General features: G+C 40.6%; 1 protein-coding gene across 1 annotated transcript; it reads right to left on the reverse strand.

The window, feature by feature from the left end:
- Nucleotides 1-9201: 9201 nt before the first annotated feature.
- ZIM2 (zinc finger imprinted 2) lies at nt 9202-21175 on the reverse strand. Its single transcript, XM_045849614.1, has 6 exons — nt 20809-21175; nt 19000-19103; nt 18100-18147; nt 16279-16405; nt 14145-14234; nt 9202-10172 (listed from the first exon to the last, which is right to left on the reverse strand). The coding sequence occupies exons 1-6, from the start codon at nt 21173-21175 to the stop codon at nt 9202-9204; spliced, it is 1707 nt and encodes a 568-aa protein (XP_045705570.1).
- Nucleotides 21176-22365: the final 1190 nt, after the last annotated feature.

The raw sequence follows: 22365 nt of genomic DNA on the forward strand, positions 1-22365 counted from the left end.
GACATGGGAGGGACTCAGGAATCCACCCTTATGGGATGCTCCCAGACAGGGCCTGAGTTGGCTTTCTAAAAATTACTTGTCCATATTAAAATACTGAGAGACTTGCCCTGACTGGGTAGCTTAGTTGGTTAGAGTGTTGTCCTGATACGCATGGTTGCAGGTTCAATTCCTGGTTAGGGCACATATAAGAATCAACCAGTAAATGTATAAATAAGTGGAAAAACAAATCACTGTTTCTTTCTTCCTTCCTCTCTCTCTAAAATCAATAAATAAAAAACTTAAAATATTGAGAGACTTCCCATAAAAATTGAGCATTCCAGATCTTCTTGACAAATCAAAAGATCTGGTAACAGGAGGGTCTGTGGTTGGGACTATTCCTCCTCCTCTTCATCACATCGCCATCCTGCCCACCTGGCTCTCTGAGGAGCATTCTTTCTTTGATTTAATTCAAACCTGTCTGTTTAACCTGGAAGGCTGAAGTGGACCAGGTGCCACAACCCTGGGCCCTGTACTCCCCTTATCAAGGGTCCCACTTGGAGGAGATCTGATTATCAAAGGCCTGGGCACTAGCCTGGACCAGAGCTTCCCGACTGGAGCTGTCAGTGTAAGGGTGAGCCTGGGCTGCTCCCTTCAGGTGGTTTTCATAAGTGTGTGCAAGTGTGGGCACGTGCACCTACCCACCTGCACTGCTAGGTTTCTCTGCATTTTCACGGAGAGAAGGTTCCCAGCTTCCACTAACATTTCAAGAGCATCTGTGGCCCTGGCTGGTGTGGCTCAGTGGACTGAGTGCCAGCCTGTGAACCAAAATGTTGCTGGTTCAATTCCTAGTTAAGGCACATGCCTGGGTTGTAGGCCAGGCCTCCAGTAGAGGGTGTACAAGAGGTAATGACACATTAATGTTTCTCCCTCTCTCGTCCTCTCTCTTAAATAAATGATCCTTAGAAAGAAAAGAATCCTTAAAAAATAAGAGTATCTGTGGCTCCCTAACTGTTTCTGGAAGGCTGGGGTTTGGTTGGCTTAGATGCGTGTGGTGGGGCAACACTGAAGTGACCCCACTCCTGGGATGCTGGCTTTTTATGAGAAATTTTTTAAAAAACCTACACAAGAAAACACACCATATGTAGAATAATGAAGGAAAATATGTGGTCTTATATGAAAACGACAAAAGGTCACTGATATAAAAGCTTGGATGCATGAAAGGACAAGAGCATACTTGTAGGTGCTAAGATTAACTATAACAATGTTAATTCTCTCAATAATTATCTAAAGGCTGTTTTTAATTGATAAACAAATTTGCTATAAGAATACACAAATATTCTAGAAGAATAACAGAAAAGTATACTTTTTTCATATAAAAATACATAAATATACTTTAAGGGACAATGACAGAAAATTCATTAAATACATAAAACCTCAACTACAGAGCTAGGACAGAATAGGGCAACAAACCAATGAAACAAAATAGATGATCCAGATACAGATCCCATACTAATTAATGAGGGGACAATTAACGATGGGGGATGGCAATTTTGATTCTTTATTCACACAGTACACCAAAATAAAATCAAGAATGTTTAAAGCACAATGAGACAAAATAATGAAAACTGCAAAATAAAACACTAATGTTTAGGAAAAAGTCAGATTTTGTAGGCTTTGAAAAGAAAACAGATATTTGAGCTATATAAAAATTAAAACCTTGTCAAAAATATAAAAAAAAATGCCAAACAGAAAGTATGAACAAAGTGAAGGGAAAAATTAATATCTTTATTATATAAAGAACTTGTTCAAATTGATGGGAAGAACAAATATACTTGCTTAGCAGTCTTAGAGGAAAAAGTTCAACCTCCTCCCGTGTGCTCATCTGCTCTGCCCCTTCTTCCCTGGAGGCGAGCAGGCAGGGGACTGGCTGCTCTCTGACAGCTGGCTCTGCCTGCAGCCCCACTGCCCGCTGCAAGAGACACATGCGTGCACTGCTGGCTGTGCACTGGAAACCCGACCAAACCCCTCAAGCCTGATTCCTATTAGGTGTGCATTGTTTGCCTAAAGAAAGAAAGGTTTTCTCATTTTGAAGTTCAACAGAATGGTCCTTGATGCTATTAAATAAAACTCAAGCTGTTCCCTTCAGGTAATCCTGCCATCAGATTGACAGTACTTTTATTTTGAGAAAAAATAAAAACAAAGAGGTGGCCTTTCCTCCAGCCCATTTCTCTACCCCTGTAGTTTCTACCCCCCAATAAAAACAGAAGACACCAGACTTTATTTATAAGTATTGATGTTGTAGGTCTAGGTGAAGAAAAAGTAAATGTTTTGCTGCTCTGTTTATTAAAAAAGAGAAAGAAAAGAAAATTTTCAACCTCCTTAACAATCAAATACATGCAATTAATTAAATTCCTTTTCCCCTATTCAATTAGTGAAAATGACAAATGCTCTTCCTACACAATGCCAGGAAGGCTGTGTGAACTCCCACTGCCTTGTGTTCCAACAGTGCAAACTGGTGTAATGTTTTCAAAGGGGCTTGAATATATATGCATCAAGAACTCCCCAATATTATACCCCTTCTGACCCAGAAATTCTTTCTTTGGTTAAATCTAACTTTAAGCACTAAAATGTTCCTTAAAGTATCATTTATAGTTAGGAAGTATCAGAACTAAATTAAACACTCAAATAGAGACAGAGTGCCACCTATACAAAGCTCTGGGTATACTTTGCAGTTATTCATGAGATGGTAATGACAGACAAGGGGTGATGAAGCAGTGTGTCAGCTATAAGGCAGATGCAAAAATAAGGTACTATTGCACATTGAATGACCATGGCTATATGAAAACTAAACACCTCTGATAAGTTATACAGTCCCATGACTAAAAGGGTGAAAAGGCATATACGTACCATGAAAACTACACCTCTCCTCACTACATTCTGGTAATTACTGTTTTTTAAAAAATTTTTATTTATTTATTTATTTTTAGAGAGAGGGGAATGGAGGGGCAAAGAGAGGGAGGGAAACATCAATGTGTGGTTGCTTCTCATGCACCCCCCACTGGGGAACTGGCCCACAACCCAGGCATGTGGGAATTGAACCTTTGGTTTGCAGTCTGGCACTCAATCCACTGAGCCACACCAGCCAGAGTATCTGGTAATTATTTTTAAATCATAACAGAACAAGCCAAAACATTAATGGTGTCTGTGCTGTATTTGGGGCTGGTGGTTGCAGAGAGCAGAGAAGATATCTTATGTCTTTCAATAAAACAGAAATTGTCTTTAATGAATCAAGTGTTACGTTAAAATGAAAAACAAACATTAATCCTTTGCAAGTGCAACAAAGGAAACTGAGTTGATGAGAATCAATAAGAACAAGCACAAAGTCACATACCTAAATAGGTAAAGGGCCTGGATTATACCCAGAGAAGTTTAAAGGCAGGTGGGGGAAATAATTCACTTGAAGCAAATAATCACTTTTTTTGCCTATCAAATAGGCAAGTTGGTTTAAGTGATAGATGTCCAAATACTGGAAAAGTTGTTCAAATGCTTATTTATACCAAGTATGACAAAGGCATTTCTATGCATATACAGACTTCACTCAAATGGTCTTGTCAGCCTGGAGTGCTGTGCGGAGACTCTTTTGGGGCGTCAGAGTGAACGTCAGAGGGTCACTCACTCAGGAGGGAGGATGGCTTGTCACCTACTTCACAACCCTGGCAACTGTTTACTGAGGGCTGCATACGGCATAACACCTCCAAAACCAAATTCAGGAGGATCTTTTGAGAGCCACAGACCTGTTTATAACATCTTAATGGGGCTGAGATTTGGTCTGAGGTTGGCCTGGGCCACACTCTCCCTTCTGTGCCAAGGGCACTTCTGCCTGTAAACATAAACACATTTCTGGGCTGGGACTCAAGTGTCTGAGACTATTAGAAAATTTATTAGGCTTTCTTGATTCCTAAAATTTTAATATGCTTAGTATTACTTGTTTAGTGAGGGAAGGAAGCCTAACAAAAACTATGCTAAAATTCTAACAAACTACTTCATCTGTGGCTCCTTCCAGGCCTGACTTCAGTCTGGGTTCACAGTGAAAATTCTTTAATTAATTCTTTAACTTGTCTAGTAATACCGCTTTTTGGAAACCTGTCCTAAGAAAATTATACTACAATGCTTCATGCTCTGTCCATCAAAACTGTACATAATGTGTCTTTTAGAAAATAAGTGAGAAAAAGAACTTCAAATTTGTGACATGTATATGAAAAATCCTTACATGTAGAAAATCTTATTTAATACAGAGAATACTGACGTGATTAAATGTGGCTGTATCTTGGTGTAACAGCTTTACAATTCTGTAGTTTATTAACTGTTACAAAGAAAATTTTAAAAAGTAAGTAAGCCCTGGCCAGGTGACTCAGTCAGTTGGAGCATCATCCCATAAATCAAAAGGCTGAGGGTTCGATCCCCCATGGGGGCATGTAAGGGAGGCAACCAATCAATGTTTCTCTCTCACACAGTTGTTTCTCTGTCTTTCTCTCCCCCTTCCTCTATCTCTAAAAACAATGAAAAAATGTCCTAAGGAGAGGATTTAAAAAAAGTAAATGTAAAGTATATGAAAACGCAGTAGGAGTGCTTACTATATACTAAGCACTGTTAGGCTTTTTCACACAGATGAGCTCCAGGCCTTTCAATGACTCCAGGGGAAGATGCTATTACCTCATTTCCTGGAAACCAAGGTTTAGTCATTTTCTCAAAAGGGGCTGAGATTTGGTCTGAGGTTGGCCTGGGCCACACTCTCCCTTCTGTGCCAAGGGCACTTCTGCCTGTAAACATAAACACATTTCTGGGCTGGGACTCAAGTGTCTGAGACTATTAGAAAATTTATTAGGCTTTCTTGATTCCTAAAATTTTAATATGCTTAGTATTACTTGTTTAGTGAGGGAAGGAAGCCTAACAAAAACTATGTTAAAATTCTAACAAACTACTTCATCTGTGGCTCCTTCCAGGCCTGACTTCAGTCTGGGTTCACAGTGAAAATTCTTTAAGAAGGGGTGTGGGGGAGAGTTGAGTAGTTCAGTTGTTCCTTAGAGAAAAAAAATCAGCACAACTTTTAGACTTTGCTGGGATGAGGTCAAGAGTGTTTCCAAGGCCTTCAAGATACACGTACTTTTTGGCCTATAAGTTCCACTGCTGGGAACTTTTCCTTAGGAAACACGACCATACATGAAGACATTAGAGCGAATTGATAAGAGAAACTCTAAGGCCCAAGAGCAAGCAGGAAGTGTAACTACAGCAGCAACATACACAAAGGGTTAAATTACCAGCAACCCGTTTCCAACCCTAGAAGGCCAGTGAAGTAAATGAGGACACAGACACATACCTTAAAGATGAAACTGAGGGGTTTATTTATGGATATGGGAAGACATTCATGATATATTAGAATAAAAACAAATTTCAAAATAATGTTAACAATATGATACTATTGCATAAAAACATCTTCACCTTTTTTACAGATCTATACAGATCTATGCAGAGGAAAAAATGGATAATTTTATGCCCTTTTTAACAGTAAGTATATCTAGGAGAGGGAAATACAAACATTCAAAGAAAAACCATTATTTTCTAATCTTCAAGGAATATGCACTACCTGCATAATCACAAAAAATGCTTAAAACATTAGTGTTTCTAAAGAGAAAACTGACTAAGAGCAGTGTCTAAACTGTCAGATATGTGAGGAACTGGGTGGGAAAAGCAGGGAGGTGGAAAAGCATTACCACTGGAAGCCATGGGGATGGCAGTAAGAACAGCAGCAAGCCAAGAGTCAAAGGAACAGGCTGGGTGTCCACCTCGCAGTCCGGTCAAGTGTGTAAAATGTGGAGGCAGCATCTTCCATGTGTTCCCAATAGTCCTGGGTGACAGGCGGGTTAACTAAGTATCCCTGTTGTCACTGCTGCCGTGTGTGACAGGAAAGAAGCATCAGAATAGAGTTAGTTAAGGCTAATGTTTCCTGGCTTTCTCTAGCTAAGGCTCCTCAAGAAACCTGATGCCCCAGCCTAGGGTCCTCATCTATTCCTCTCAAGGAGTCTCTGCCATCACTCAATTAAAGTATCTGAAGACTAGGCAGGAGTGATGGAGTGATGTAGAGAAAAGTCTGGAAGAGGTAGGTGATGAAAGGTGACTACTGCAGCTGGCCCATGAAGAATCCAGTGGCAGCAGAAACTGAGACCTCATTGCTGGGGACTGGGGCACTGGCCTGGAAAATGACCTCAAAAGGCCAGGCCTTTGGGAAAAGCCAATACTGTGTGCCTCCTGATGCAGTCTGATATAAAACACACAAAACCACCTAGTAGGTATTCTTGCCAAGGAAGTGGAAGGTCAATCTAAGTCTCCAGAGTTTAGAGCTAACTTCCACTGACAGAAAATACAGAAGAGAGAAGAACAAGCTTAAGGACACCACAGAAATAAAGAGATTTAGAGTAGGAGACATTCTACAGGACAACTGACCCAGTTTCTTCCAGTATAACTTGCATAATCACACAAAACTTGAAAGGAAAAAATATAAGTGCCAGAATAATGGTTGTCAGGGCTGGAGGGAGGGGAAAGTAGGGAGTTATTGTTTAATGGATACACAGTTTTCATTTTGCAAGATAAAAAAATCCTGGGGATCTGTTGCACAATGTGACTATACTTAACAGTACTGAACTGTACACTTAAAAATGTTGAGATGATAAATTTTATATTATATGTTTTTATCACAATTTAATGGTAATGGGGAAAATATAATAAAAATAAATAAAATAAAATAGAATTATGACAAAAATAAAAGATAACATTATTTTAAAATGAGTGCTTCTAAACTTAAAAAATTAAACCTAGATATAAGAACGTACCAAAAACAGTTAGACATATTAGAAACTGAGTGGGGACAGGAGGGAAGTATACTTCTGCATTATCCTCAGGGTCACACAAAACATTAAAAAACTGAGAGGAGATTGCTTTAAGTTAACAGAAACTTAAGAGATCAGACAACCAAATGCAATCTGTGGATCATGTTTAGATCCAGATTCAAATGAGCCAACTGCAAAAAATAACCCATCTTGGAGATGATCAGGGAAATCTGATTATGGCCTGGATAAAACCCTTTGTTTGAGATGATTTAAAAATTTCCTTTTGCCCTGGCTGGTTAGTTCAGTTGGTTAGAGCATCGTCCCAATATGCCAAGATTGTGGGTTTGATGCCCTGTCAAGGCACATATAAGAATCGACCAATAAATGCACAAATGAGTGGAACAACAAATTGATGTTTTTCTTCCTCTCTCTTTCTAAAATCAATAATTTTTTTTCTTTTTAAGTAGAGGTATTGAAGTTTAACAAAACAGAGATAAGGCAATTGAAAGAAAACATATTCAGGTAGAGTGCCAAAATGGCAAAGGGAAAAATGAATCAACTGAGATTAATAATGATCCCATGAAAATAAGTAGATCTCACATGACGGTGATGAGGTAGAAACCATCCTAAAGGCAAGAAGGGGGGTGGTGTAGTGAGCATTCATTTGCCTGATGTAGGCTCTGACAAGTCATATTTGTTCTTAATTTCATGACTTTGGAATCACCCATCATAGATCAACCTCAAAAATGAATGTATGAGGAAAAGCAGGGTAGTGAACAGCAAGAGCAACAACCCACACTCCTCGGCAAGGAATCAGACCAGGGAATCCAGGCCCAATGTTTACTATGGGTCTTTGTATTTGACCACCATTCAAGTCAGTGATGGGAAGCTTTTGACACTACAGTAATGTGCTATGGAAGAGATATTTTAGCCCTGGCTGGTGTAGGTCAGTGGATTGAGTGTGGGCTACGAACCAAAGCATTGCAGGTTCGATTCCCAGTCAGGGCACATGCCTGGGTTGCAGGCCATGGCCCCCAGCAACCGCACATTGATGTTTCTCTCTCTCTCTCTCTTTCTCCCTCCCCTCCCTCTCTAAAAATAAATAAATAAAATCTTTTTTAAAAAGAGAGATTTTTAGTGCAATTGAGGACTCCTACCTTTAAAGAGTGAAGTATGCCCAACACAGGATTAGGATTTTAGGTGAAGTTGATCATGCTGATGATGTAAGAGCCCAAGAAGGCAAAAATATTGCTTCTAAATAAAAATTTTAAAAAGGAGAGAAAAGGAAAAGAAGAAACTCCAACCCCTAAAAGAAGCAACCACAGACAATTACCAAAAAACCACCCCAAAACCAAAGATGATCAGTAACAGCTTTATGATCTAGAAGAAAGAGTTTAGCAAAAACACACTTCTCTGAATTAGTCTCCAAAAGTCATCATCTAATACTAAGTCGTGAGAGAAATGGCTATCAACACTTCACTCTAAGAAAGCTTTTGGATCCTCTGATACTGTAACTGCCTCATCTGATTTAATGTGAAACAAGAGCAGTACTTAATGAGGAAGGTGCTGTGGTCAGCATAGAAGTGTGCATTTTCTTTAGAGAGAATATGGCAGGAATAAAAAAGAAATAAAAAAAATAACCCCAACAACCCTGGATTCAGGTTCCTGTTCCATCACTTACAACCTAGGTCAAATCAACTGACAACTTTGGATTTCAAGTTTGCTTTAACTGTAAAACAGAATAAACATCCTCACTAGGAACACTACAACTTTCCTTAAAAGATCAAGTAATATATGTGGCAATGTTTTGTGAATTATGAGGTACTGTGTAAATATATTACCAATTGCATCAGCTTTGTGGATGAATCAGTACAAGGACACTTTGAAAATCTTTTCACCATGCCCTCTTCTGACACATCCCATGTAGTGAAAATGTTCTACGTAAACACTTTCATAAAGACTCAGGCAACAGATCACTTGTCTGGAGCCCAGTTGCTGGTCACAAGTTTTTTTGTGTCAGGATGTCAAAATCAAGGTTCTCTATTCTATGAATACCACTAAAGGATGAACTCTATCAGATTCTTCCTTATGTAACAAAAATATTCTTTGTGAGGTTTTTGGTCTATGTGACTACTGATGCATGTGTTAAACTTCCTTTTGCAAGAAGATTGTTACACATTCTTGCAACCATTCCCTGTTTTTTAACCACACAATGATGAATTTTCAAGTTGTTTACAAAGTATGAGGGCTGGTGGAAAGTGTTCTCACATTCAGAGCACACAGAGGATCTCTCTCCAGGATGAAGCCAGAAAGGCTGAGAATGTTTTCTGAAGGTTTCTCAATAGCAATTGCACACACCGGATTTCTCTTGAGAATGGAGTTGATAATGTTGAGTGAGTTGTGAGGGTCGGCTGAAACATTTCCCACACAGCTGACACTGGAAGGGCCTCTCTTGTGCATGAATCCGATAGTGTTGAATGAGTTGTGAACTCCGACGGAAGGCTCTGCTACAGTCACAACACTGATGGGCTCTTTCTCCAACATAGTCATGTTTTCGCCGATAGCGAATTAAATATGTCTTTTTGCGGGGCAACCCACGTGGAAGAGCTTTTGCTGACTCGTGATCTTGGAGATGCTGAAAAAGATGCTCATTCTGGATAAAAGCTTTGCCACACTGGAAACATTCAAAGTAGTCCTCTTGACTATGGATTCTCACACGGCCACAGATACTTGCACGCTGAATGAAGGACTTTCCAGGGGACTTGTCACCGGAATGAGCTCCCAGATGTCTGGTGAGGTATGGCATGAGGTAGAGGGTTTCTCCACATTGTTTACCTTCAGAGGGTTTCTTGCCAGTATGGATCCTCTCATGTTTCTTGCAGGCCATTTGGGTACTAAAGGTTCTCTTGCAAAATTCACATCTGTTGATTCTGGGCTCTTGGAGGAAAGGCTTGTTGACCACTGGTGAGGGACTGGTACAAGTCCCAGGATCAGTGCATTCCTGGGAATCTGCTCCTGGAGAGCCTGCTGATTGTTTAGTAAGATTTGAATTTCTCTCAAAGTCATCTCTGTCAAGGTTTGTTTCTTGAGCGAGGGTCTTGGGCTCACTTACTGTTCCAGAGCTTACAGGTTTCTCTTTGTTGACCTGACACAAATCCAACAGATCAGCAGGAGAAGACTCTCCTGTGTGTCCTACATGCCAGAAGTTATCTATTTCCAAATCCTCCATTCCTGCCTCCAAGGATGATTTTTCTACAGGCTGGCTTTGCTTTGGAGTTAGATCTTTGGTTTCAGGTCCTCTCTCCCAATCTAAAAGAAATGTAGATGGTTCTCTACTCTAACTCACATAGATACATCATTATAGCAGAAAGGGAACAAAAATAACAGGACAGGTCTTGTGGCAATTGGAAAGGGTTTAAATGTTTTGCTAAAAGTTTGTATTTTCTTTTAGGAAAGTAAGAAGCTGGACAAAAGTTTGTGCTTTATAAAGGCAACTCCCCAGGCAGGAAAGAAACTGAAGCCAAGGAAATCAAGTATAGGATTGTAGATTGGAAGAGACAATAATGAACACAGTGGTCACCTCCCAGCAGACACTCAAAATATGTGAGCAGAGTAAGAAAGCAGACTAGGAAGTCATCAGGAGAGGGGGGTAATGACCCAGCACAGTGGATTCAGTTTTTAAAAATGGTCTTTAAGAAGCCCTCACTGACTCCTCTGTTTCCTTGCCCTACTGTAAGACCAATGTTCCAGCACGTTCTGCTGGTCCCCTTTCAGAGAATATACCGCAATCCTGAGCACCCTATGACCACAGCTCCAGCCTCCGTCAGCTTCGGCCTGGCCAACTTCAGCAGCCTCCCTACTGGTTCCTCTTTTGGTCTTTCTAAAGCCCATTTTCCACAGATCAGCCTGAAAGATCTTTCTAGAAGAGAGCTGCCAAACAGATTACCCCAGGATAATGTAAATGGACTATATTTTTGCTGTCTTATATAGCAGCCACTGGCCACACGTAGCTAATGAACACTTGAAATGTAGCTAGTACTTGAAAGGAACTAAATTTTATACTTTATGTAATTCTGATTAGTGTAAATTTAAGTAGCCACATGTGGCTAGTGGCTGCCACATCAGATATCACAGTTCCACAGTATCAATAATACTCCCTCATTCCCTAGCTCAAAACCTTCGGTATCTTTTTCTTATCTCACTTGGAACAAGATCCACATCCCTTAATATATCCCTTCCTGGGCTGGCCCATGACTATTTCTGTGACTTCATCTCTTATCCCTCCTCCTCACTCAGACCAATCACGCTTCTTCCTGTTTCTAGAACACCCAAGCTCATTCTAAACTCAGGGCCTCTGTATTTGCTATTCTCCCTGCCTGCAACACTCTTCCTCAAATTACTACCTGGCCCCCCTTTGTCTCATTCACACCTTGGTCAGTGAGTTCGATCCTGACTTTCCCATTGTAAACAGCCTCCCAGGTCACTCTGTCTGCTGTACACTCATCTATTATTTGTTTCTTTACCCATAACCAGTCACCCCCATTAGACCACCAGCCCCATAGTCTGCCTTGTCTGTTACTGTATCCATAGAACCTAGGACAGGGCCTGGCCCACCACAGAGGCTCAATAATTATCGGTGGAATGACTGAAAGAATCAAAGAAAGAATGAACAAATTAGAGTTCTGGCCAAGATGGACGAGTAGGTAGAAACCCTTCAGTTCCTCCCACAACCAAAAGGAGGATAACAACCATTCTAAAAGCAATAAACAACCAATAGTGTCTGAAAATCAAACTGCATGGAACTCCGACAACCAAGGAATTAAAGAAAAAATCAACCAGAACAATCAGACTGGCAGCACTGCAGCACAGCAAAGAGGGTTGCCCTGCCCAGGTGCTACCTAAGGCCCTGCACCTTACAACTTATCAGCTGTGCCAAGATAAAGAAATAGGGCCCAAATGAAAGAACACAGCAAAACCTCAGAACTAAGCAATGAGGAGATTGCCAACCTATCTAATGGAGAATTTAAAGCCCTGTTAATCAAAATGCTCACAGAACTGATTGAGCTTGGTCGAAAAATGAAAGATACTCAAAATGAAATAAAGCAAAATATTCAGGGAACCAACAGTGACAAGAAGGAAACCAGGATTCAAAGCAATGATTTGGAACAAGAGGAAGAAATAAACATCCAACTGGATCAGAACAAAGAAACAAGAATCCAAAAAAAGGAAGAGAGGCTGAGGATTCTCTGGGACAACCTGAAACAATCCAGTATCCGAATTATAGGGGAGCCAGAAGGGGTAGAACAACAACAAGAAATTGAAAACTTATTTGAACAAATGATGAAGGAAAACTTCTCTAATCTGGTGAAGGAAATAAACTTCCAGGAAGTCCAGGAAGCCCAGAGAGTCTCAAAGAAGTTGGACCCAAAGAGGAACACACCAAGGCACATCACCATTACGTTATCCAAGATTAAAGACAAAGAGAAAATCCTAAAAGCAGCAAGAGAAAAGGAGACACTTACCCGCAAAGGAGTTCCCATAAGGCTATCAGCTGATTTCTCAAAAGAAACCTTACAGGCAAGAAGGGGCTAGAAAGAAATATTTGAAGTCATGAAAAGCAAGGACCTACATCCAAGAGTACTCTATCCAGCAAAGCTTTCATTTAGAATGGAACGGCAGATAAAGTGCTTCCCAGATAAGGTCAAGTTAAACAAGTTCATCATCACCAAGCCCTTATTATATGAAACATTAAAGGGACTTATCTAAGAAAAAGAAGATCAAAAGTATGAATGATAAAATGACAACAAACTCACAACTATTAACAAATGAACCTAAAAGAAAAGAAAAACAAAGAAAACAAAAACTAAGCAAACAACCAGAACAGGAACAGAATCAGAGAAATGGACATCACACAGAGGGAGTTCAGTGGGGAAGGGGAAGGAAGGAATAGGGGGAAAAGGTACAGGGAAGAAGAAGCATAGTAGGCATAAAATAGATAGGGAGAGATAAAAAATGGTATAGGAGACAGGACTCAAAAGAACTTATATGTACAACCCATGGACATAAACTAAGAGGGGGAATGCTGGAGGGTTGGGGGACAGGGTGGAGAGGGGATAAAGGAGGAAAAATTGGGAAAACGATAATAGCATAATCAATAAAAATACTTTAAAAAAGAATTAACAAATTAGAGAAAAGACAAGAAAATGAATGAAACAGAGAGGCAGGTAGAGGAGTCCACTTGGTCATTCATGAACTTTTGTTTGGGTCCACTTCTCTGCCCACCCAGGAAAAGGCAGGAGTGTTGTGTTGACTAGCACTACACCAGGCATAGCTACAGGTTCAGGGGTGGGATGAGGCCCAACATGGAACACTGAGAAATGAGGAGGGTGTTTCAACAGCTTCTAGGAAAAAAGCTTTCTCACTCTTCAGAAGGCTTCTTGGACACCTGCTCTCTCTCATCAAAAAGTACAGCTAGGATTTGTTGGCAGAGTGAAAGCAGAACATGAAACTATCTGATAACATCACTGAGTCTCTAAATCCAACCCTACCTGAAGGGCCCAGCGCTGAGGCTAACAATCTCTCCATTCACGCCAATTTGGGTGTACTTTTCTGTTAACAGCAACTGAAGGACAACCATGATTCTGACTGACACACATGAGGACCCAACTCAAAGGAGAAGATTTCATAAAAATGGCAAACATTATCATACTGCAGCCATAGAGTTTGGAGAAGGCAAAGTCTGGAAGGCTCTTGTCCTCATTAGGGACCTTTAGGGGAAGTAGTATAGTGAGTGAGAAGGGAGAGAGAGATAGTAGAGGTAGGAGATAGAAACCAGGTTGTGGGGTGAGGGAGGGAAGGGGGAGGGAGCCTCTGAGTGTCAACAAGTTTGAGGAGCTGGAAGCAGCAGTATCACACCATAGTTTCTGGCTGGTCTCAGTTAAAAAAGGAAAGACCTATGATTTCTAGCTGCAAGAGCAAAGGCACAGATGAATGGAGGGCTTGGAGCACTAGAGAAAATGGAAACTGACCTCCCTGGAGCTGGGCGAGGTAGAACTCATGCTGCAAGAAGGGATGAGCTTCTGAAATGAGAGGAAAGAAAGTACTGAGCATGCACAAGGTAGTGATACCTCTGGAGGTGAAAGCTACTACCAGCCTTCTCCCTGATCTGAGTGGGTTTTGAAGAATGTTTCCTCACTAACAGCACCTGGCCCCTCCCCGGACTGACTGGGGGTGTTGTGGTCCCATGAGTAAGTCTCCATGGGCTTACCCCATCCTACTCACCTTGACCTGTCTCTGTAGCACTTTCTTCCTGCATCACACATGACTCCTCCTCCAGCTGTGAAATGATATCTGGTTTAGAGAACTGGTACCCTGTGGAAGAAAAAGACCCATAACTTGGGGGTTCTGTCCTAAACCCACAGCACTTCCCAGCCTGGGCTCTAAAGGCTGTGATGATAAGGAAGGTGCAAATTCACACAGGTGAAAAGGAAGCCTGTTTCTAACAAGTGTGTCCCAGGAGACCTTTGGCAACGTTTGGAGATATTTTTGTTGTCACAACTTTGGGGGAATGAAGGTGTACTTTTGGCATCTAGTAGGTAGAAGCCAGGGACTCCGCTCAATGTCCTGCAGTGAACAGGATGCCCCCACAACACAGAATGACCTGGCCCAAATGTAAACAGTGCCAAGGTGGACAAACTCTGGTCTGGAGTAAAAACTCAAAAGGGGGCTTGAAGGCAATGTGCTAGCTCTCTACTTCAGCGCAGGGATCTGATGTTGGAGCTGCTCAAAGGGAACAACACAGGGTTCTTTTCCTCCTGTGATAACCTTCATTACCTGGATTGAATAATGCTTCTTCCAATCTTGCCCTCCTTCCCACCACTAGTTCTGTGTTTCTATGAACTCCCACCATTTGCATACCACCTACCATGGTCCAAATGTTGGTGCCTTCCCCACCGTCTGCCAAACTTCATATGTTGACCTCCTAATCCCCAATGTGGTGGTACTGGGAGATGGAGCCTTTAGGGGGTTCTTAGGTTGTGAGGGTGAAGCCCTCATGAATGAGATTAGTGCTCTTACAAGAGGCCTTAGAGGGCTCCCTACTCCCTTCTAGCATGTGAGGACACAACCATGTAAGGTCTCTACTAACCCCAAAGTTTTAGCGATACAAGAAGCCAGAAATGGCTCCAGGTCGTTCCATGAGGGCTAAAGGTAAAATGAAAAACTGATTTATTCTGTCTATGTTAAGTCATAAACGTGGTAACTGAGAGAAGAGTTGTGTTGGAAAAGGCACTCCATCATGCCTTCTTGGTGACCAATAAAAGTTCAAATTACACACACTGGTGCCAGGTGTGAGGGAAGGTGCTTCTCTCTCCTCTCATAGGTCTCTGACTTCACAAGGATGAGAGCATCATCCTACTGTCAGTGGAATGGTGGATGGACTTGATTTTGTTTTTCAGGAGAACTCAGGCCCGCCACCCCTACCCCAAAGCCACTGAAAAGCGGAGGATCATGGTCCTGGCAACAAAAACATTTAGCTTGTGGGGAGAGATAAACAACCTTGCCCCTGGACATGAAAAGAGACTGGCAACCTCTGACTCTTTCACATCAAGGCTAGTAGAAGCCTTTGGAGCTCCTGGAATTTTCAGCAATTCCTTCACCCATTCTAAAAACATCACTGTGAGCCCTGGCAGCCAAGGATAGTGGACTAGAATATGCATGCCTGAACAATGGCGACTTCACTGTACTACTCAGTGGAGGTGATAGACACCATTGAGTGAGCATGTGTACTATGTGCTGTTGAGTGTGTGTACTGTGTGGCTATCTCATTTGAAATGACTGAGTGAGTACAGCAATGAATCCCCATCAAATTTTGCATTAAGCTTGAACATTCCTCCACAGAAACTATTCAGATGACTCAGAAGGCCACAGCTATGGGCAACTCGTGATTAGCAGCTTCATCACAACAATATGCCTGCTCACGCATTACATCTCATGCACAGTTTTTTGGCAAAACATCAAATCACCCATGTGACTCAGCCCCCCTACAACCTACATTTGGCACCCTGCAACTTCTGGCTTTTCCCAAAACTAAAATTAGCTTTGAAAGGGAAGAGACTTCAGACTGTCAATGAGATTTAGGAAAATATGACAAGGCAGCTGATGGTGATTGGGAGAACTGTGTGAGGTCCCAAGGTACCTACTTTGCAGGGGACTGAAGGGTCATTGTCCTATGTACAATGTTTCTTGTATCTTCTTCAATAAATGTATCTGTTTTTCATATTATGTGGCTGGATACTTTATGGACAGGCCTCTGATCTGGGTTAAGAGTCACTGACATGGTGAACCACTGTGACTCATGGGAGGACATAAAAGAGTTGAGAACTGTGCCTTATTACCATGGAGAAAGCAGACTCACCTACAGAGACCAGGTTCTGGTAATTCTCCAGTGTCACCTCCCGGTGGAGTTTCCTCTCAGCAGCATTAAGAGAGGTCAGTTCCTCCAGGTTGAAGTCCACAAACACATCCTGGAAAGTCACCAACTCCTAAAACAACAAAAACAATCACAAATGCTCAGAATCCAGAAATTATCCCAGGGAGTGGGGATGGAGCCTGGTGAGAAACAACTGAACATGAAGCTGACATTCAGACCAGCAGAAAGCTTCTAATTCAAGAGTTCTAATCTGGAGGTTACACAGGCCTGGCAATGTACCTTTATCTTGTAGTCTGAGAGAAGGGAGAACATTTTAAGACAGTTTCTGTGGCCAGTTACTACAAATTTGGCTTGGAGGAATACCTCAGCCTAGGAATCAGAGAGAGCTGAGTTGAAATTCTGGCTCTGGTTCTTTCATATAAGCTTTGTAAGTGTGGGTTAGGTTAAGTCACAGTGACTGATCCATAAAACACAAAGAGTTCATAAATATGAAGGGATTTTCAACCTTATTAATAAGGGGAGGGAAATGCAAATCAAAATAACACAGTACCATTTTATGCCCACTCAACTGACAGAAATTAAGAAGTCTGACAATACCAAATATCTAGAACATGGACCCCCAGGACCTCTTATAAGATGCTAAGGGAGCCCTGGCCAGGTAGCTCAGGTGCTTAGAGTATCCTCCCAATACACTAAGGTTGCGGGTTTGATCCTGGGTCAGGGCACATACAAGAATCCACCAATAAATGCATAAATAAGTGGAACAACAAATCAATGTTTCTCTCTTTCTCAAATCAATAAATTAAAATTTTTAAAAAAAACTAAAAATAAAGAAAAGATGCTAAGGGAAATGAAAATTGGTAAGCCACTTTGGACCCCAAAATTCTATTCTTAGGTATACTTATTCATGTGTACTTAGAGACAGATATGTTTAAAACAATGCTATTTGTAACATCCAAAACTTGGAAATAACCCAAATATCCACTTATAGAAGAGATAAATATATTTTAGTATAGTCACACAATAGAATAATATTCCAGGATTACAAACTAATTAACTACAGTTCCACACAACAATCTGAGTAACCTAAGGTTGAATTTGAAAAGTAGACATTAAAAGATTATATAAGACTGTGATACCCATTTTATTAATCATCATTTGTGTTTTCAGGGAAACATTATGCAAATCAATGAACATCTGATTTACACTAGAGGTTGTGCACTGGCTGCACAGCTCCTACTGAGGGTTTATTTGGCTTACATGGGTTTTTAAATCTTTTTAAAAACTTGTCTTAGTTGAAAGACAAATACCATATGATCTCACTTATATGTGGAATCTAATTAACAAAATAAACCGATGAACAAAATAGAACCAGAGGCATGTATACATGGAACAGATTAACAGCTGTCAGAGGGGAGGCAGAAGGGGGGACTTGATGAATGAAGGTGAAGGGATTAGGCAAAGAACATATAAGCATGACCCATAGATACAATAAACAGTGAGGAGATGGCCAGAGGGAAGCAGGGTGGGGGCTGGGTGGAGGTGGGCAAAGGGGGATAAAATGGGGACATTGTTTATAGTTTAAATAATAAAAATAAAGTAAAAAGATTTTGTATTAGCTACTACCACAAAAAAATTGTATATTCGTATTAACTGGGGTTTTGTCTTTCCTTTACAAAATCAGAAGACCTGGGCTTACACTCTCACATGGCACCATCAGTTGAAGCTGAGTTACAGATGCCCTTTGGTGAGGCAGGCACTACCCAGTTTGTTATAATCCACCCATTTATAAATTGTTTATATTACCTCAGCAGCTCCTGTGGGCATCTCCACTTGGGATCCCTGAAATGGACACTATAGGAACAGAGGACTATTCTGAGGAGCATGTCTCCTGGAACAGTGATTCTCTCCCTTTTTTTCTGTATCTCTCCTTCAGGGATCATTCTTACAAAACTTTTTTTCCTAATCACCACCCCCCATGAATTATTTCTGGTTCTAAAGGAAGAGCAATGTATTAATTTCATTAATTGTCTTTGAGGTTTCAAAATGTGATTGAACAAGCCCTGGCTGGGTGGCTCAGTTGGCTGGAGAGTCATCTGGAACACCAAAAGGCTTCAGGTTCAATCTCCAGTCAGGGCCCATACCTACATTGTGGGTTCAAACCCTGGTTGGGGGATGTATGGGAAGCAACCGATCAATGTTTCTCTTTGTCCTTTCCTCTCTCTCTCTAAAATCAATAAACATGTTCTTGGGTAAGGATTTTTTTAAAAAGTGTGATTGAACAAGAACATTAAGGAGTGCATTTCTGAAAAAAAAGAAAACCTCACATCAGTATCACATGCCTGTAGTAGCTGTTCATATGTAAACATGAGCATAATAATACTGCAAACCACAAGGGTTGATTTGAATAAGCCAACAATAAAGATAAAATAAAATAGTAAACAAAAAATTAATTCAAGTGGTAAGAGGGGAAAGTTAATATAGTATGGGGGATAGTGAGAAGTATAACAGAGGAAAAAAAGCTACAAAGAGGAATACAAAAATCAGAAAATTTTACATAGGGTAGCCAGGGAAAGGCACAGTGACATGATATTTATGTGAAAATTTAAAGAAAATGATGTGGTTCAATTAGATAGGGAAGGCTCAGAAGTCAAAAAGGCAAGATCCTCATATTAGAGAACCAGCTTGGAAAAAAGCCTGACTCACCTGGGTTTCAACAGATGGCAAAGTGTTAGATACGTTTGTGTCTTCCTTTTTTGGTTCTTTGGTGTCCCTCTCTTCCATAAGGACAGAGTTCTTATCAGGGAAATCTAGAAGGAGAAAGGCATAACCACAGAATTGGGTCCAGTCTGGCAGCACCCACAGACCAAGAGAGGGGCCTGCCACTCCCACAGCATCCTATCCTGCCATGGGAGTCAGTGGCAGTCCTCGACTTCCTATGATGACAGAAAGACCATAGAAATGATTTCCCAGCTTTAATCTCTTCGATGGTTCCCCAGTGCCTTCCAAATAAAGTGGAAGGTCCCTCTATGTCAGTGGTTCCCAGTCTCACTGTACACTCAGAATCACCAGGGAACTTGTTTCTCAACTGAAAAATGTAAATACTTATACTTCTAAAGCTTCTTGTAAGGATCAAACATTACAAATGTAAAGTACACCATAGGCATAAAACACAATGGTGGCTCTCATTAAGCTTTCTCTATATCTTTTTATTCACTGATCTAGAAGGCAGTCACCAACTTCCTTGCAGAAACCTGAACCTTGAAGGTCTTCCTTGCCTATATTGTCTTTCCAAGTGCACTTTGCATTAATCTGCTGTTTCTCCTATCCCAGAGAGCTCTCTTCCCTTTCCCAAGAATTCAGCTCCCTCAATAGCATAGGCCTTCCAAGTTTTTCACCCTCTTGGACAATATTCCCTATGTCCACCAGAGGCAGTGTAACACTGTGATTAAAAGTACAGTGGTAGGAGCCTGATGGAATCCTGCCAATTACTAATCTTGGAACAAGTTACTCAACTTCTTTGTGATGTCTCCTTGTCTATAGAACAAGAGTAATACCTGTAGTTGACTATCAGTAGCTTCAAAATTATTTTATGAGAATGCAAATGAACAGAACTGGATTAATCATAATCCTTTATTTCATGATATGACATCAGCATTGACTGTCATATTTATTTTAAATTTATTCATTTATATTTTTAACTGTAAGGCCTATGAATCTACTACCCAAACCCAAAACAAGAACATTTCCATTTAACTTATATCTACCAATTACTTTTTCCTGTCCACATCCCAGCCTTATCTCCAGAGATAGCTATGGTCTTGAATTCATATTTATTGTTCCCTTGCCTCTCTCTCTCATACATATATAGTTAATATATGTTACACATTATATTATAATTGCATATGTATATATATATGCACATTACATATATGTATAGCATATGCAATATATATCTACATAGATCCCCAAATAATTTTAATTAGTGCATATAAATATACACTAATTTTAATTAATGCATATAAATAATTTTAATTAGTATCAATCTTATTCAAATAACCATGAGGAGTAAATGGCATTCTTTTCCCATTATTGAAATGCCTTAGTCTAATCTAGTAACTTGAGTTCCCAAGACATCAGTCAAATTTTAGCAGAGATTTAACTTCTAAGCCTCGTGTTTCCCACATTTCATGTCCTGTTTTTTTAGCTGTGTATGTTGTTCTGTTTTGTGGTGACACTAAAGTTTAGGCTGGATAAGAAATGTAGGGAAAAGAGGACAAAGCTGAAGAAAGGGAATATAACAGAGAAATAACAAATATCTCAGAGAAATAACAAATATTAAAAGCAAAATGCAAACCCAAAAATTTCTCCCATGTTGCTCGAGGCAGATTAGAAATGATTATAAAACTCATCCTCTCACTCATTCAACACATTTTTATTCAGCTCCCATTACACACCAGTCACACGGCAGATGTTCAATAAATTAAATGGCTAGTGGATTCCTTCCTCTCTTACCTTCCTCCTCACATGCTCGGATCAAGTTTGCCACTAGGGTTCCTGCCTCTTTGCTGTTCTTGGGTCGTTTGGATCTCACCCATGTCTGAACCTCAACTGGCAGGGTGTACAGAAACTGCTCCAGTACTAGAAGCTCCATCATCTGTTCCTTGGTGTGAATCTCCGGCTGCAACCACTGACAACAGAGCTCCCAGATTTGGCTCACAGCTTTGTGAGGCCCGGTCACTGACAGGGCCTGAAAATGCTTAAACTTTTCATGAGAAATTTTCAGAACCGCTGGGTTTCTTATGGGAATGGTTTCTGGATTATGCATATAAAAGAGATGAGGTTTCCTCAAGATATCCAAACCCCGTGTCATGTGTGACATCTTTACAGCTTGGCCCTTTGCAAAATGGAGATACTTGCAGGTGCAGATACTTGAAAAGGCAGGCTGCTCCAGAACACACTGTTTTGGAAGATTTGTATCAGATGAAGATAGGATACAGAACCTCAGGACCTGCAGAAATTACATAGAGAGACAAATGGCCTGCAGAGTTAGGACTGAATAGTGGGATGCAGGTGATTTGAAGCAAAGGGAGTCAGTTCATTTCACACAATCCATATTTACAGAGATTTTCACATCTACAGATATCATGTTGCCTCAGTCCCATTCCCAGCTCTGGAAAACCCACAAGCACAGTCTTGAAACATTTCAGAAAGGGCGTTGAAGAAAAAAGAGACTTGAATCCCAAGCTACAATGAACTGAACTAATTTGATGAGCCACAGAAGAATTTCATTTCAAAATATAATTTAAAACAACTACGTACTATGAAAGGATGCTCGGCATCATCACTAACCATTAGAAACATGCAGATTGAAATCACAATGAGATACCACCTCACACCTGTCACAATGGCCAACATAAACAAATCAACAAGTAAGTGCTGGCAAGGTTGTGGAGAAAAGGGAACCCTAGTGCACTGTTGGTGGGAATGAAGACTGGTGTACTAACTTTGGAAAACAGTATGGAATTTCCTAAAAAAAACTAAAAATGGAATTGCCTTTTGACCCAGCAATTCCACTGCTGGGATTATACCTAAGAATACTGAAACACTAATTCAAAAGAATGTATGCACCCCAATGTTCATAGCAGCATAATTTACAATAGCCAAGTGCTGGAAGCAGCCTAGGTGCCCATCAGGAAATGAGTGAATAAAAAAACTGTGGTACATTTACACAATGGAATTCTATGCAGCAGAAAGAAGGAAGGAGCTCCTACCCTTTGTAACAGCATGGATGGAACTTGAGAGCATTATGCTAAGTGAAGTAAGCCAGGCGGTGAAAGACAAATACCATATGATCTCACCTATCAGTGGAACCTAATTAACAAAACAAATGAGCAAGCAAAATATAACCAAAGACATTGAAATTAAGAACAAACTGACAGTAATAAGAGGGGAGGAGAGAGGGAAATAACAGGAGAAAGAAGGGAAAGGGTCATCAAAGAATGTGTATAAAGGACCCATGGGCAAAGCCAAAGCAGGGTAGGATTAAGGATGGGAGGTGGAGTGTGTGGG

This window comes from Phyllostomus hastatus, unplaced genomic scaffold (assembly GCF_019186645.2).
Source record: "Phyllostomus hastatus isolate PE091 unplaced genomic scaffold, TTU_PhHast_1.1 phas_contig_133, whole genome shotgun sequence".
In the NCBI taxonomy this organism is placed as follows: Eukaryota; Metazoa; Chordata; class Mammalia; order Chiroptera; family Phyllostomidae; genus Phyllostomus; species Phyllostomus hastatus.